At 43.7% G+C, this 17,532-nt stretch overlaps 1 protein-coding gene and 1 long non-coding RNA gene across 41 annotated transcripts in view; both read left to right on the plus strand.

Moving 5' to 3' along the window:
• The window catches only part of ZNF644 (zinc finger protein 644), a 68,222-nt gene that overhangs the window by 15,460 nt on the left and 35,230 nt on the right, over positions 1-17,532 (plus strand). For 17 of the 36 annotated variants that reach the window (XM_085511360.1, XM_085511359.1, XM_085511369.1 and 14 more), the window contains exon 1: positions 7,549-7,601. The exons of 6 other annotated variants lie outside the window; for them this stretch is intronic. Coding sequence is in view for 1 of the 30 variants with exons in the window: in XM_085511386.1 (XP_085367512.1) it covers positions 7,806-8,092 (287 nt within the window). In the remaining 29 variants the exon portion in view is untranslated. Of the gene's footprint in view, positions 1-7,153; positions 7,214-7,548; positions 8,093-14,159; positions 14,256-17,532 lie in introns of those variants that run through there. 13 more of the 36 variants (XM_085511363.1, XM_085511362.1, XM_085511354.1 and 10 more) reach the window with 4 other exon arrangements.
• Positions 8,483-14,153, plus strand: LOC146759025 (uncharacterized). Of its 5 annotated transcripts, XR_014932764.1 has the most exons (3): positions 8,483-8,877; positions 13,132-13,407; positions 13,507-14,153. It is a non-coding gene; the product is annotated as an uncharacterized LOC146759025 (long non-coding RNA). The 5 variants fall into 5 exon arrangements; XR_014932762.1 differs by lacking the exons at positions 13,132-13,407; positions 13,507-14,153 and adding an exon at positions 9,557-10,091 and having other exon boundaries at positions 8,483-8,923; XR_014932765.1 differs by lacking the exons at positions 13,132-13,407; positions 13,507-14,153 and adding an exon at positions 9,749-10,091 and having other exon boundaries at positions 8,483-8,923.

Here is a 17,532-nt window from a genome sequence, read left to right on the forward strand (position 1 = left end):
GAAGATACTTCCTGGCAGATGAGATGCAAAGGATGTGGCCAAGCTGGGAAGCGGGGAGATGCTTCTCTTTTGTTTGTATAGAGAGGCAGGGAGGCTGGAAAGAAAAAAGCTGCTGGCTAATGAATCTTGCATTGTAATAACCCTACGTTTTAACTTGCTCTTTTCATTTTTGACATGAATTTTATTCTATGAGAGGAAACTTTATGTTCTGGTGACCAGGCTGAGATATGAGATACACGAACCAACCGTGCCATGTGCTGATTCTGTGCAACCACTGAATTTGATAAAGAATGTTTCAAAACCGGGTGATAACTCTTAGCCTGACAAAAACTATCACCGTTTTATATATTTTTTCCTCCTTTTCAGAATTCAATTACAAAGATGTCTGTTTTCATGCCCTGAAGATATATGCTTATCTATACAGCACAGTATACACTAAAAAAGCTCGCGTAGCTTTTTAAGCTGTATCTCTGATGTTAGGAAGCTCGGCTATATTCATAATTAATTGTCTTGATCAAACCCAAACTCCTTACAATTAAGAAACAAACAGAAGGTATGGCATATCAAACAGACTTTCTGCTGCTGTGATCTTATCTAAAGACAAAATAAGTTCCTTGGTACTTTCACATTAATAGTAATAAAGGGGTTTTTTGAATTTTCTTCTTTAAAATGATTGTTGCTATGTCTTCCCTCGCACAAACCTCTGGGGCTCTACAGACAATGGCAAAGGTTTGTGTAATTGTTAGTGTCAAGCATAAGGGTGTATGTCTGCTTGGGTTAGGGCAAGAAATCACAATTGCTGATGTAGGAGCTGCAGGCAGCAGGAAGCTGTGTGGAAAAGAAGGCGGTATGAAATCCTGGCTGGTGTGTAGTGACGCCCTGGCAATGCCAACTGAGAGGTACTGGTAGCTGTATAGTTTTTAATATATGGTGCTTGCTTCTGGAGGCTGCAGTTTCTGGTGAAATCATCCTTACTCAGACCCTTGTCCTCACTGCTCTCTGCCCAGGTGATTCTAAAGCAGAAACGGTGGGTATTGCCTGCCAATAACAATCCAAAACTTGTCCCCCCAGTGACGGTGTTGAAATTGTGATCAGCTGAAGGTGGCTTTTCCCCTTTGTGCTGCCTCTGCCCCTCACTGTGACCTGTACAAGTTACAAATACAGCCGTGGAGCGTGGCTAAAAGAATCATTGTCACCAACTCCCCATGCTAAAATTACTTGGGAACCACAGCACCATGAGTGTGACAAAGGAGAGGTGGGGTGTGACACAGCTGGGAGGCTGTAATGTGGCACCCAATGGCCCAGTGCAATTTCCTTCTCAGCAATGCTTAGCAGGTGTAGGGTGCTCATGTTGAAGGTCAGGCACAAGGTCAGTGGTGGTAGGAGCTGTGCTTTCTTATGCCCTTTCCTCTGCAAGGGAACATTAAGGTTACTAGAGGGACACCTGAGACTGGGAACTTGAAATTACTCCATCTTCTGAAATTACTCCATCTATGCTATTTTGGCACTGTAATGTGAACTGAATCATCAGACCGAGTCAGCATAGCTGTGATAATTTATTCCTATTATTTCTAGGTCCTTTCCATTATCTGCTGAAGGCCAGTTTATTGCTGCAGCTTTTCTCCTATCCCACTGAATTGTAATTCATCAGCAGACTCAGGAAGAAATTAGTTACTATTTTTTTTGTTCATCGCATGTTTTCTTATATTAATACTTCCTGTGCATGATACAAATGGCAACCCTCCAAGGCAATACACTGTTATTTTTAAGATGGTCAATGCTACAATGTACAGTGGTATTTTCCTGCTCTGCCTTCTTGTGATCTTTGAATTCCGTGAGATTTGAGCTCAGTAATTCAGACATGAGAAAAGAGATGTCAGCTCCTCCTTTTTAATGTGAGACGGATAAGAATAATGCAAGATGAAAGAAGAAAAAGAAAAAAGCGCATAAAGACCAAGGTTAATTTGGCCTATTGATAATCAATCCAGGATTTGTTAACTAATAATGTTTAGTATGTGGTACCTGAGGAACAGCTAGGAATGGAGCCTGGCGTGCCAGGCAGCCAGTGCTGCTCCAGCAGCTGCTCCACTCTGAGCAGATGACAATAACACCCCTTACTGGTGTGAGACTGAGAACAGGAGGCAGCTGTGGGAGGCTGCACCCAGAGCCGGTCAGTGCCCTTGTGACAAAAGCTGTTTTGTAATTGCAGCAGTAGGCTCAGCCAAAGGAGCGGGTCTCAGCAGCAGGATCTGTGTTTCCATGCTCCTGCTTATGGACAGAAACCTAGAAACAGGAAAACACTGGCAATTGTCTTTAGTATTGAATATGGGAAATATTTTCCTAGATGGGAAATTTAAAAGGGTATGAAAATTCATGGTGGCAAGTAAGTACTGCTTCCCTAGGCAGAGTCTCCAAACACTGTACCTTAGGACTAACCTTACCTTGGGATTACTGTCTGGAGAGTGGAAGGCTTTAATAGCACGTGACTTTACCTATACGTTCTTACTTCCCTCTTACTGGCTTATTGGCAATTCTAAAAGTCTTATTGATACTGACAAGGATGACTAAAATATCTCGATTTATAGCAGAAGAAAAAGATACGTTCTGAATAGATTCCTTTTTCTGTCAGAAAAAGACAAGACCAGACAGTCCTCTTTAATTAACGCTGACAACTATTTCAAAAGAGCCTGTGGAAGAAGCAAGCCAGCAGAACAGGAATCAACAGCTCAAACAACAAAAAAACTTACATCGTTTTTCTTCTTCCAATTTTTACGGTGTTGAAGTAAATCAAACTGCTCCGGTTAATTCTCCTATTAGTTATTAGTTCTTCTAAAATATCTGCAGAAACATGCTAACTGCTCTTTGTAAAAACAACCGGTGTATTGAGTTCATGATTGTTTTCTATGTGGGTGGAATGAGCCCTGTATTTTTATAAGAAAGGACAAGGAACTGGAAGGATCTGTGTAGGATGAAAGGAAAACCTGTGCAGCAGGGTGAGCGGTAGCACACAGGTCTATCACATGGTGTACCCGGGGCCTTGGTTTTGTACTTGTGAGGGACTCAGGCCGATGACAAGATAGTTTTGTAGGCAGAGGTTATGATGCTTTTTAAAACAATGATCTTAGCTGAAAATCAAAGCATTAAATACTTCAAGGAGCTTTCCATTTTATGACTTCATTGTAACGAATTGAATAGAAGATGCCAGCTTTTCCTATAAACTTGTTTTTTGGTTTTTTGTTTGTTTTTTGTCTGAAATTCTGCTCTCAAGGATCACTGCGATTTTGGAAATGTTATGGATGATCCTTATTTGTCTTTTACCAAAGGTCACAGTATGAAGATGAAATCAATGTGCGTGGAGAGGGGAACTGCATGAGTATAGCAGTGTACCCGTTCCCTGAGCGTGCTGCTTTTTTGAAGATCATACTATTCTACAACTCCAAACTATGTAACCTAATATCTCCTCTGTTCTTCTGTTGGTCCCTATGCACAGGGAAAGCACAGGATTTTGGTAATGAAAGAGATGTGTAAACTGAAAATGAAATTTTCAGAGTGGTGCATGTAGCGGCTGTATTTCTACGGTGAAGCTTTTAGCATGGAATTAATGAAGTGCTTGGGGTCCCAGGGAATAAAAGGTGCGATATAAATGTAAGAAATCATCATTAAAAAGTTTTTCCCTCCAGGCATTTGGGATTTTGCAGGGTTTCAAGGAGGCATTTGCAATCTTCTTTCATTCAAAATGCTTCAGCTTAGACCTGCTCCAACCCTCTCCCTGCAGTGTCATCTACAAAAATGTTTATATGAAGGAACAGTTTCTGAATTGGTTTCAGTTAATCATATTTTGCTGCTAACATGAAAGAGTCTGCTTTGGCATAAGCTTTTTTTAAACCATTTTGAAGACCAAAAGGAACTAGGTTGCAATCTTTCCTCAAGAGGTTTTCATTCGCTGTTTTAACCATTATTAGACCTTGTCTGCACTGGTGGAGGAATACAGAGGCTCACAGCCAGGGTAGGTGGATACAAAAAGCCTGCTGTGCACTATGGGATTAGAGACCAAGAGTCACATCTTAAGGGCCTTCGTGGCTGCACACGTTTGTTACCTGATCTTAGAATGCCTCACCAGAGACTTTCCCTTTCATCCAAAATGAGACTGATTGGTTTTGTATGTGTACATTTCTGTATATTTCTAAGCTCTTTTTTAACCCGGCATGCAACATTTAAGATAATCTACCACTTTCCACATATTGTGTCAATGGCAAAGCTGGCAGAATCGGAAATCTAATCATTTGTGAGACGACTGGACATAGCCTTAATAATTTGACTGCTCTGTCCTTTTGATGCAATGGTGAAGTTATGTGCACCATGAATTCACTCCAAATGTGGCTCCACAGTGTGTGGATCAGCAGTATTTTGTAGAGTCCAGCACTGTTCATGGAACTGGAAAATAAAATGCAAAGTATCTCTAAGCTCTTAATGAAATTGTGAGGTTTGGCAGCATGGAAGTTTAGATTTCCTTCTGCCATCCATTTCACTTGTTTACATGTGAAGTTTAAGTATAATAAAACACGGCATCTTCTGTAATCGTTTCATAGAATTTGATATTTTCCTTCAACTGCTTGTTACAGAATTGAAGCAGGAATTGCTGTTGTTTACAGCTTGTCTGGTAGGGGATGAGAGGAGTGAGTGTGATTACCTTCAAATAATTGAGTGCAATAATGTATGTGTTATTTAGCAAGAAGTATAGAGCCAGTATCAATACAATCTTTGCTTTCTGTGCCTTTATTTGCATTTTGTTTAGCATGGAGCACATACTAACAAGACCCTTAGAAGAAATCCGTGGGTTGTGTGAGATGTTTCTTATGCTAAGGAACAGTGGAGGACTATCCATATGTGCTCCAAAATACCAGAACTTGGTTTTATAAATGTATCTTTTCAGAAAACAAGCTTAATTCTCAGAAGAGCCACATTAGCGCTCATTAGGGGACTGAGTGCTTCAGGGTACTGTTAATGAAATTCATTGCCTTTTGCCTGTGGGCTATCAGTTTGAATTCAGTTGAACTCAGTGGAGATTTTAAATTGTCCTATTTAATGGCCTTTTAGTCAACTCTAATGGGATGAGTTTGGTGGCTCTCAGTCCCATAACATAAACCATTTGCTCTGCCTTCTCCTAACTGGCAAGCTCCAGAGAAAGCCAAAAGTTTCATGGATTCTGCGGAAAGATTCATATGTTACCATGAAAAAGCAAACCAAAGAAAAGAAAAGGTCTTGGTGCACGCTAGTTATATGTAAAATCACACCAACACATTCGATTTTTAAATGCCTCTGGGATCCCTGTCAGATATATATATGTATATATATATATAGGATTAGAACAGCTATCTGGATAGTAACTGCAGTTATAGAAAATGATGCAAAAAATTGATTTCCTAATGTGCCTCCATTCCTTCTCAGTAGTTAAATGCATCTCATCTATTTGTACCTTTAGCTCAGGTTTGGTTTGGTGTTGTTTTGTTTTTAATGACGTTTTCAGAACCCTCTATAACACGTATCTCTTTAATTTACCCATGCTGGAGTGAAACCTTTCCTAATGTCTAAACTAAATTTATCATAGTGCAGCTCCAAACTGTCACTTTTTGTTCTGAGCTGGATGGATTTAGTGTAGTTCTCTATTCTCTAGACTAAGAAATCTAAATCATTCCTGTGTTCAGTTTGCATTACATTTTCCAACAATTCTGATTGGTTGGTTGGTGTTTTTCCCCTCCTGCTCTTCCCTGGACTTCCCTCTATTGGTGTGCTTTGAAAGATGCATTTTCTTGAAACAGAGAGCCCCAGCTGAGTACAGGATTCCAGCCAGGGCTTTAATAGTGTTAAATGTGAAGAGAAATTGTTTGTATGTCCCAGATATGACAGTTCTGTTCACATACCTCTTTGTACGGCAACTTCTTTTCACAACATTGTGGACGCATGTTCCGTTTGTGATTTATGGTGGTCCACAGCCCCTGTTCTGAAGCCACGGTGGTTATTCGTCTGTTCCTTGCCTTGCAACTGTGCAATTGCTGTTTTCCCACTTGAATGCAGAAACAGTTGCATCCTATTTCTGCAGTCAAGATCACTTGGAATTCTATTTTTGCCCAGCAACATCCCTGCAGCTCTGCCATTTGGTTACTGTTGGCAGATCATGGAATCGTGTAATATCCTTAGTTGGAAGGGACCCAACTCTACTCCACTACTCATGTAATTAGAGGTCCAGGACACGTCTGTGCCCAAGGAACTACGTTTGCTGTATTCTGTTGTTATTCACAGAGAGGCACTGCCAATTACTTTTTGAGTAGTTTTGTACCGCTGCAGCCTTTTCCTTCTGTTCACATTTCTTTCACGTGCTCAGTTATTGAGTTCTGAGTCAGTGTCAAAAGCTTTACTAAAGTCAAGCCACAACAGACCTGTCGCTATTCCCACCTGAGGTCCATTATATTGTCATCAAATGGAATTAGTTTGGTTTTGCATGATTTTCTTGACAAATCCACATCGGCTGTAACTTATCACTTCATTAGCTGCCAGGTACTTAAAGATGTGTGATTATCTGATGTGTGATTAGCTGCTTCAGTGCTTTTCAGGGAAGGGATGCTGAAGTGCTTGATGGTTCCTGGCTCTTCCTACACCCCCTTGGAACTGCACGTGCTATGTGTTCCCTTTTCCCCACTTCTGAAGCCCCAGTTGTCCTCATGAGCTCTGTGACAACTGCTCACGCCTCCCAAGTCGCCTTATCACCTTCTCACTCTAGCGTGAAATCCTTAGGGCCTAACAAACCTGAAGGAAATCCTATTTATCAAAGCAGCCCCAATTTGTCTCCCTTGAATCCTTGCCCTTTTGCACTGGCGCTTGCCATCACAGCCATCAATCTTTACGGCTGGCAGTGCACGCTGGTTTCTTAGTGCCCCATCAGAGGTGTTGCACAAGGCAGAGCTGCCACCTCCGTTCTCTGCTCTCCCGTTGCTGCTGTGCTGTGTCTGTGCTGTGTTTGTGCTGTTTGTGCAGTGTTTGTGCTGTTTGTGCTGTTTCCTGCCCCGTCACACCGTTTCCCAGCCGCTGTTAGTGTCAGCCCTGCCTCTTTATTGCGGCTCGTTCAGCTGACCTAGTTTTCCCGTTTCCGTGGCAGACCCCGCTGAGCAGCAGCGCTCCGCCGTCCCGCTGCCCCACACACCGGGACCCGCCTCAGGTGAGGGGAGGCCGCGCTGGGGCGGGAGGCGGCCGCGATCGGCGTTTGGCCTTTTGAGGAGCCGTGAGAAGCGTCTCTCAGGCCACACGAGGCACTTCCCACTTGGCTCACGGCGCTGCCGGGGTCGACACGGCCCATAACGGCCATAACGGCCCAGCTGTAGGGGCGGCTGTAGGGGCGGCGAGGTGGCGACCCCGCAGCGCAATACGGGACGGGAAGGGGCGGGAGAGGAGGAGGAGGAATGAGGACTGGGCCGCGCATGCGCGCTGCGCTGCACGGGCCGTGGGGCTCTGTGTGCACTATGGGGGGGTGGGGGGGAATTACGCGCTGACGTCATGACGCGGCGCGCAGGACGTAACCCCGCCGTGACGCACAGCCCGGCCAGCCCGTGAGTTCCCGTTATGCTTTATTTTTTCACACCCCCCATCGCTCCGCTCAGCTCCGCGGGGCTCGGCCGGGAACAACGGGCGGGGGGGGTCGGGGCCGGGGCCGGGCAGCGGGTCGGGGCCGGGGCTGAGGCGGGCGCGGCGGGCCGGCCGCCCTATTGGCGGTTGGCGGTTGGCCGTCGCCTCCATCCTGCCGCATCGCGAACATGGCGGCCGCCTCCGACCTGCTGCGGCTCCGCGGTTCGGCCGCTGCCGCCCGCGCGGCGGTAAGTGCCGGGCACGGGGCGGCGGCGGAGCGGCCGGGAGACAGAGGGCGGCCGCGGAACTCCCACTCGTACCCCCCCCACCAACGCCTCGCCTCGTCCTCCCGGCCTCGCCGGCGGCACCCGGCCCGTTCCCGGTCCGGAGAGCGGCCTCCCGGTGCCCCGGTCGGGCCGGACACAAAGGGCCGAGCGAGGAGGGCAGCGCGCGGTCACATGAAGCGGCACAGCCAGTGAGCGCGGGGCGGGGGCAGCGGGCCGCCGCCATTGCCGGGCGCGGAGCGGCGGGGCCGGGGAGCGGGTAACGCCGGGCGGGGGGGGCCGCGGCTCGCGGGTGGCCGGGGTCGGCCCGGGTTCTCCTGCGGGCCGTGGAGCGGCCGGCAACGTCCGCGTTAAACGCTCGCTGCCCCGCCGCGCTCCGTCCGGCCCGGTGACGCGCTGCGCCCGCTCCCTTCGTTCCCGGCTCGGTCACCGTAGGATGCGGGGTTGTGCCGGTCCCGGCCCGTTGGCGGCTGACATCGGCGCGGTGCCACATCGCTGCGAGGCCGAAGTTAGCGAGCACCCAGCCGCGGGGCGGGGGCTTGTGAGCAAAGTTTGTGTTCCATCAGGCTGTAGCGGTGAGCATCACACAGCTTAGCATCGTGTATCGTACAAAATCGGCAAAGATTTCTGTCGTCGTGTTTCTGTGTACGACCTTTAGTCTACGTGAAGTACTTGCGTTGGGGTAATATGGTCGTTATAAACTGACAAGTCATGGTGGTAATGAAAAAGAAACTGTACATCCAAGCAGGCTGCCATCAGTGCTGTAGAACTCTGGCCCTTTAAGTGAGATCTCACCTACAGTCACGTTCTGATTTTTTGCCTTCCCTCCCTCCTCGCACGTAATTTCATTATGAAGGTTGTGTCATGGAACTTCGCTTTGAGACTCGTGGGGAATGAACACGCACCAGATTTTAGGAAGAAGCCATTTCGTGCTGTGTGACTTAATGAATTAACACACGGACAAATGCTTGGAGAGGTTTGTGTTCCAGAGATAAGGATCTCTGCACTTCCATCAAGGAATGGTACCTTTTACTGAGAAGCTTATGAAATGCATTTTTAAAATAAATGTTGCAAATTATTTTTTTCATTCAAATTAAGAAACAAGGCTTAAACTGAAGCGTTTTAACGTTTAGGAGGTACATCTGAGTTTTGACAACTTAATGTGGTTCTTCTGTATAAAATCCTTTGCTGCCTGACTTGTGTAAAGCAGGTGATTTGAGGGCAGAGCAAATGAACTGATTAGGCAATGCAGAATAGATCCTGAGGAGCTTTTAATGCGTCACTTACACGGAGAGAAAACAGCAATTTCCTTATTGGAGAGGGGTTTAAGTCGGGTGTGTGGAGGAGCAGTGCAGTGTGACAATCCCATTACACTGACTGACCATCAAAGCTGGTGATGCAGACCTGTCTAATATGACTGCAGAGGGATGCAGTGCAGGGTTATGCACGAATAACTAAAATAAGAAGAGTCTTCAAGACATTGTCTTTAAAATATTTTTCCCAACACCTAACACTAGCTCAGATAGAGCTTTCTCCTTATTACTTTGTAAATTAGATGGGAAGCATTTGGAGGGTAAGAGGGTGTTAATTTCACCAGTAAACACCTTTCTTGTTGACAGAAATCGCTTCTTTTGTTGTCTTTTGTTATGCTGCAGATAGTCCTTGGCAATGTCATTTAGCAAAATCGGGGCAGAATTGTATTACTTCGGTTTTTCTTTGCTGAAATCTTGTGGAATCCAGCATCTCTTCTGCAGTAACACACAGAAGTAGTGCCAAAACCAAGGGAAATGCCTATGAAAGATTGTGAGGGAGCCTTAAAAGTGATCAGTATGGCCTTGAAATCTCAGCAGGTGACCAGAGCCGTAGGAAGAAGAAGCCCTGTTGACATGAAGCATCCTTGTGAAGTTAATTATCGGAGCAGCCATTGATTGGAGCAGGAGCATCAGCAACTGAATTACCAGGATGTTGAACAACAGTGGCAGTGCCTTCCACTTTAAAATAACAGTGCTGAGTTTCAGTATGGACACTTGGGTTTCCAGGGGAGTTTTGGATGGGATGGTTTGTGCTTACACTTGTATGTGTTTGCTCAACCTACTTGTGCACAACCTTTCTATTTGTAGAGCCTTCTGCAGAAAACAAGTAGAAAGAGAATAAGAATCTTCTTGATAATAAAGCATATGCATGCTTACATATCTCTGTTCACCTTGAACAATTCCAGCTTTATTACCAGCTTGCACAAGATCTCAGCAGTGAAAACTGGACCAAATGGGGTGTAGTTGTGCCACTTGCTTTGCAGTTCCCCCGAGGCTGGTTTGGCTGAAGGTTCTCTGAGATGTTGCAGACCGGCCCAATTGGTTTGGCTGCTCAGGAGCTCGCTGTCAGCATGTCTTTATATTTTATAACAGCTTTTTGAGTTCTGCAACCTTCAAATGATGCTGCTTTTAGTTGCTACCTGTTGAGATTATTGCTTTTAATTCCCTATTATTTCAATACCAAATGCCTCACTCTAATGCTCTGGCTATTTAAAGCCAAACAACTGATTCCCTATGTGCTGTGCATTTTGGTATTCTGTACTGTGTATTGAGAGATGGGTGAAAACATTTAGTAAAATGAGGTTATATCTGCAGAAAGCTGCACTCACATTGACTTGTAAACTGATTTAGGCTGGCAGAGCCTCCAAAGCATGATTCCTTCAGCTGGAATTTGTGTGCAAACAACTTGAGAGCGTGAAGAAATTCCTGTTAAAACAAAGCAAAACAAGTCTTCCTTCTCTCAAAATATGTTCATTTCTCCTCCTGAGTGCTCTGAAAAGAAGCAGATTTTTGATAGTGAGCCTTTTTCCTTGCTGCTTTTTTGGGGATGTAGATGCAAACTCCATGCAGCTGCCGGCAAAAGAGCTTGCAGTACCCAAGGAAACTGTGAATGTCAGTCATTTTGGTTGATACGCTACATGTAGATACTACTGGGCTAACTAGGTTAAAGATTCCCACATAACTTGTGGTCAGGAAAACACCCTTTTAATGCTTAATTAAAGAGAAAGCCTTTTATGCCTGTATGCAGTGTGTCCCTTAAATCAAAACTTGTGTCAACTAATAGCAAAGAATTCACACAAGCAGGGATGGTAACTGTCATGCCCGCGTTGTTCACTGCATTGTAGAAAAGGCCTCTTTCTGCTGTATGAGGATGTGAAATAGGCACTGGGATTTCCCTCACAGCTGAAATCATCCGAAATGCACCCCAATATGGTGCATGTCTACAGCACAGTAATAACAGTTTCTGCACAGTTTCTGTAAGTCGCAGCTGGCTGTTTGTAAGGGGCATGTAATGAGTGTGCACAGACTTGGAATGTGCATTTAAAGAAATGGAGAGAGCGCGATGGTCACAGGATCAGTCATGTTACCTTGTGTGCGATGCAGCGCGCCTTTAATCCTGGGGTAAAGTCTACCCGTAATTCTGCTGTATTCACTCAGAAATCTCCTGAAGGGGAACAAGCTTGCAAAAATTCCAAAGGGGGAAAAGAAAGCAAGTAAAAGTATCTGGTTGTGCTGATTCTGTCAGTGTCCAGCCGCACCGAGCAGCTGTTAGCTTGAGAAGTTGTTGCTGCAACGCCCTTAAGTTGCCAGTGAGGTTGAAGGGGAGAAGGTGGTGAATTAGCAGTGAGTGTGATACGGCTTGTTTTTGTTACGCTAAACATTAACTGGCTGTTTCTTATCAAGCTTGGGCCTACAGAGTGCGCTTCCTCCAGCAGGGCTGATTGCTGTTGGTAGGGAATTGCTGTTGTTAGAGGTGGCTAACTCCAGCTACCGCGAAAGGTAGATCTCTCGCTGGTGTTATCACTGATTGACACTGAGTGCTTAGTCTTACATGGAATTGATTAGTTGAAGAAGGATGGCTTGTTTAGGAATTTAGTATTTCTTGAAGCTTAATCCAGAGGGTACAGAGTCTGCCTAAATCAGAACAAAGGTCAGATTGCTGGGCTTGGGAGCATTGCAGGCCTCTTGTCAGTGTGTAGTAATGGTTTTGTATGACTAACATTGCAAGTCAGATACATTCCGTACTTGCACAGACTTTGGAGTTGAAGATGCATTGCGTTTTGAGGGAATTCCAGGTGCTTTAGTGTAAGAATGCATTTGCCAACAGAGTGATAGAACACAAGCAAAGCAAGATGCAAATTAAAGGTCTTGTATTGCCTTAAATACTTTATTTACAACCTTTTACCTGATCTTTCCTTTGTTAACTTGTGAAGAGCAAGGAATTCTTTACTATGTGATCATTGTAACGTTTCAGAGTAGCAACTGAACGCTTCCTGCCTGTCTGCTGAATAGTGAGCTGTGCTTCGTCCCATCTACCTTTCCAGTTCTGTTTCTTCAGGCTGACAGCTGTGGGCATTGCATTCGAGGTTTCTTCCCAGTGCAGACATCCAGCAGGAGGTCACAGGGCTGCTTTGGGAAAACTGTTGCTGATGTGTGCTTGTAAAGCATGGCAGTGCTGTAATGGCTCTGTGCTGCTGGTAGGAAGGGGCAGGCATCTGTTTCTTGTCTGGCTACAGGCAGCAGGCCTGTGGGGGGTGGCTTGGTTCTGTTTGGTTACCTTTTGGTTTTGCCTATTCTGCTTTGTAGGTTGCTGTCTTTCTCCTTTTTTTCTCTTTTTTTCCCCCATCTTTGGCTTTATGCTTCTGGTGTCAGTCCTCTGAGTATTTCTGCTGTTTGCTTCTGTTTTACACAGCTTTTCTAGCAGCACTGTTATCCAGTTTGAAGTAATTCTTGACTTTCTCTTTTGACAAAAGCCCTTAATGTTTGTAGTGTTTGCTGCTCATATCTTTCTTCTTCTTCATACCCAGGCATAAGCAGCAGCTTCAAGGCTGCAGAGGTTCAAACACTATCTCTACTATTATCTTTGTATTAAAAATAAATAGTTTTTCAGTCAAAAGCAGCAGGAAAGTTATAAAATGTTAATCCTTTAGCTAGGTTTCCATGCACCAAAACAGTGCTTGTAGTTTATAGAAGAGTTTACAGTATTTATGATTATTTCATTTGCATAGTAACTGTAACTGCTCTTCAGGAGTCTTCAGTGAAGACTTTGGTTTCCGTGCCCCTCTGATAACTATCATGGAGGAAAGAGGGAGTATTTGCTCTAAGTTGAGTTGCTATTAGAAGTATATTTTCATATATATTTTTATACATTTTTGCTCGAAAAGTTCTGGTGTAAATAACTTTGTCTCTTCCCACAGGAGGGCTGGGGTTTGTGCAGTAGTTGTTGTGAACGTGTCTTCTGTGGGAAAGCCCGGAGTGTTTGTGCTGTGGGTGAGTGGGAAGCGCCAGCTCTGCAGCGGGTACTCAGCCTTCCTGCTGACTTCCTTTTTGTTTGTGTTTTTTCTAGATCTTCCTAGATTTTCATGTACGTGTAGGCACCAGTGAAGTCAGTCTTGTCTTGAGCAATGCTGTAAAAACCAAAAACCTGTTGCATGTAGTGAAAGCAACTGCAGTGCATAAAACTTCTACCAAAGGTTAGCGCTCTGAAAGTGCTGCAAAAGCAGTTCTTTGTTTTCTGTTATCTTGCAAACAAAACACCAGTTATTGCCTCCTTCTCGGGTGCTTACTAACAGATAGAGAGAGGTGCTGGGAGATGAGCTGTGAGCAGCAGCCTCAGACGCCTTGGAGCAATTACAGAGTGGGTAAGAGTGCTCTTTGCCTCATATGCAAACTGCTGCACAGGTGAATCTGAGGTGGAGTGATTGCTTGTGTGGTACATAAACCAAAGAAGACACTAAAGGTCGCATATTGGAAATTCCTACATCTTTGTTTTGGAGAAGCCTCAGAAGGCTATTTTGTCTGGCTTGTTAAGGACTTTGGGCTAGCACTTGTGTCCGTGTCCTTATAAAGCCTTGAATGTGCTGGATGATAGTGACACTCATAGTGATGGGAAATGATAAGTGTTTACATGAGCTGCTTCAGCAGTGATTCTCATGGACCTTTCCTGTGTGTTCCTGTAAGATACCATCCTCTGTTCCCAGACTTTTTGGGTGGTGAGACTTAGCAGATAAATTCACCGTGATTCTGACTGCTGTGTGTGTGACAGAAACTGTGGATTAGAGGGTCCCTTTCCCGGTGTGTATAAGGTTTGGAGAGGAGGGCAACTTGCCATAAAAATCTTCTTTCCCAGCTTTACCACTCTGCTGTGATTGAGAGAGTGCTTTTGCCGCTTGCTATTGTACCAGTAGAAGTGTGTGTTAACAGGCATTATTTATTTCTTCTGCAGAAGGAGGGGAGCCAAAAATAGAAGAGCTCCTTGGGAGAAACCATTTGAGTTACTGTATAACAGAAGTGTCCTACTGTTTCCAAAAATACCACACAGGTACAGCGATAACTCATTTTTAGAAGTGTCTAAAAGAGGAAAAGCTCTCCCATCTTGATCCTCAGGAGAAAAAATGGTTGCAGCCTTCTTGAAAGAGATCTTTCAACACAGATGGTTCTTTAAATGTTGAAATGGGTTGTGGGAATTGAGAAGTGTAGCACCGCTCTTGTTTTCTGCATCTCTGCTCTTGATTCATAATTCTGTAAGGTTTGTTTGTCTTGAGATGGCTTGATTTCATTGTTCAGTTATATAAAATTTCATTAATTTTGTATTTCTGAGCCGACTGGAGGCCTAATGTGGGTGAACAGAGGAGGAGGTGTGCAGGCCGTGCTACAGCAAGGTGTCATTTAAAATCAGAAATAAAATTGAGGTGTTGTTTTTTATGATCATTTCAGGAGCTGTGTGTCTGTGTTCCTCTTATCTATCCATGTAGATCTTTATAAACATTCATATAGAGACAAGCAATTCAAATGCTGTTATTTTCCAACATAAGAGCAAGATGCAAAGTTAGTATCATGTTTAGGATTATTTATTGGCATTTAGAAAAACTGGGAGGATGTGCAAGTTCTGTGGTCTCAGAAATCCAGCAAAAGGCTTTAGAGTATTAGAAGGATGGGTTTGTACTGCAGTGTTCCAGCTGAACGTTTCCTAATAGCATTTGGAGTGTTAATGCGGAATTGTTTGGTTTTGGCTTGTTAGACTGTTTAGAGAAAAGTGGTTTTGTTCAGTTTCTGTGCCATGATCTTTCTGATATTTAGGATGTTGGGCACTGCTTTAGTTGAAATAGTATTTTATGTATTTCAACTAAACTTAGCTTTAGGTTCACCTAATAAGCTGATTGCAAGCCGTGCTGCTGCCTACCATTTTCAGGAGATGTAAAAATACCAAAGAGGAAGAATTGGAAGTGGTCCTTTGTATTGCGGTTTCTACAATCTTAAAACAAAATTTGCCAGCTTAGTAATATTTATTTTAGGGACCAGGGTAATTTTATTCAAAATTATCTCCCTACAACTTCGCTTTTATTCCTCCAAATAGTTTTCTTATTTTTCTCTCTCTTTTTTTTTTTTTTTCTACAGTAAGTCATCCGGAATGCCATTTGCAGCAGGAAGAGGCTTAATGTTGTCCTTTTTCTTCATGACTTCTGTCACTATTAATTCATTAGCATTTCTTCTTCATCTTGAAGGAGATTTTTGTTATTCAGATGTGAAAATCAAAGGTGTATGATCTTAATCAACAACTTAGAAAGAATGCATAAATATTAAAGTACCACTATGAAGCATAACCTTTTGTTACCACTGCTTTAATGCAGAATTCACACTTTGTTTTTAATAGGGCAGCGCTTCCAGTTGAGTAAAAAAACCAAAGAATGCCAAAGTCAAACCCCCCTCTCCTTCAGTCTTGTCCTCAGTATGAATCGGAGCGGTTAATGACAACATATATGTCATTAAAAAAAAAAAAAGACACAAATATCATATTGTTTTCCTCTGAATATTGTGAGTCCCTGGCAACTTTGTGATAGGCTAATGTAGTCAAGGAATAGGTTTGGGTAGGGTATTCCCAAGTCTAGTTTTTGGAGGGATTTCACTCTTCTTTGCTGTAATTTCCTTGATTTTCTGCTTTAGTTGTCCTTTGAATTTGCTTTTGCAAATCTAGGAGAAAGATGCAATTTCTCAAATGAAGTCTTAGTAATACCTTGTGTATTTCTGCACTTCTGACAAAATTCTGGAGTGTATTTAATTCTTGGCTCTTATTTTCTTTGTTGCTTAAAGTTGAGTGAATAGGAAGCGATCCAGTTCTAAGCATTTTTGTTAGAATTGCTCTGTTGAAGTCTGCTCCTCTGTGCTGTATGTAATATTAAGGCAGAGTTCCTCTCTGATGCGTTTAAACCAGAATAATTCATATTTCATAGAATGGTTTGGGTTGGAAGGGACCTTTAAGACTGGCTGTTGCCAACCCCCTGCTACAGGCAGGGATTTGTAGATATTCTCTAAGCATTTAGCCTTGCTTGTAGTTTCTGCAGTGTTCTAGATGAAAACAAATATGAAACAGTGCAGCTGAGCTTGCAAATCTAAATGTGTATGTTTATAAAACTTCCAGTGATTCAGGGATGTGTTAGTTAATATGTATGAATTGTTTGCAAGAAGTATTATCAGATCTCTTTTAATTGTGGGTGTGCAAAACCACTGGCAAAGTTTCCATGGTTATCCATGTAACTTGTGCCAAATGTATTGATGTTTCGTAACGATGACAGTATGCAGCCTTAGCCACTACTAATTCAGTTCTGTGGTCTCCTGTAACCCAATGTAAAGCCTATAAAATAGGCTTACAGTGTGGTCTTGTGTCTCTTTTGTTCCTTGAGCTACTGTAGGAAATTTGGTTGGAAAATCTATTTTCATTAGGAAAACTGAAGTTAAATGTCTGTATACCAGAACAATAACAAGGAAGTGTATTTTATTATTAAGTCCCAAGCAGACCAAGTGCCTCACTGCAGCCAGCAGGCTGGCTGTGCACAGCTGAGCATAACTGATGTGGTTTGCTTTTGCCTTAGTCTTTACTGAAAGTTTTACCACTTGAGCGTACCAGAAGGATGGATTTCTGTAGGAAAATGGAGAAATTCGTTGCTGTAATCTGTCATATGATGGAGCACTTATATCATGAGGTCAGTATTTCATATGAGTAGCGATGTTTGTCTTGTGACTGTAAAGGAATATTTAAGGAGGTGAAGAATAAGTGGCCAAACACTCAGGCTATAATGGTTTTTCTTCTGTGTCATGCCAGGTATGTTGTGACCTTTTGACTGTAGGCACTGGCTCCGTTTATTGGCTGTGCACCTGTATAGTTTGGTAGTGGAAAGCAGGCCAAATGCATGCCAAAACAGCTCAGAGAATCCCAGTATTCTTAGTATATGCAAATGAAGGGAGTCAGGGCTCCACAGACATCTAAAGGGTGAGAGTTAGAAGAGAGTGACGTTTGTGTAAGTGATGGGCAGTATTGGATGCTTGAAGTGCTGCCAGACCAAGAGAAAGCATTGAGTAGCTCAATGAGGAATGGGGTTTTACTTACTTGGAAAAGCATTTGCAGCACCTGCTGTAAAATGACAGAATGGTTTGAATTGAAAGGCAGATTAGTTCACCCTCCCTGCCACAAGCAGGACACCTTCCACCAGATGTTTCTCAAGATCCCAGTCACTCTGGTCTTGAGCACTTGCAAGGCACAACTTGACCCCAGCACCAAGAGCAATCCTCTGTCTTCATAAAGCAGGCTCCTGTGAAATGGA

The sequence above is a fragment of the Coturnix japonica genome, chromosome 11 (genome assembly GCF_054131305.1).
Source record: "Coturnix japonica strain WE chromosome 11, WE-NBRP24, whole genome shotgun sequence".
Classification (NCBI taxonomy): Eukaryota; Metazoa; Chordata; class Aves; order Galliformes; family Phasianidae; genus Coturnix; species Coturnix japonica.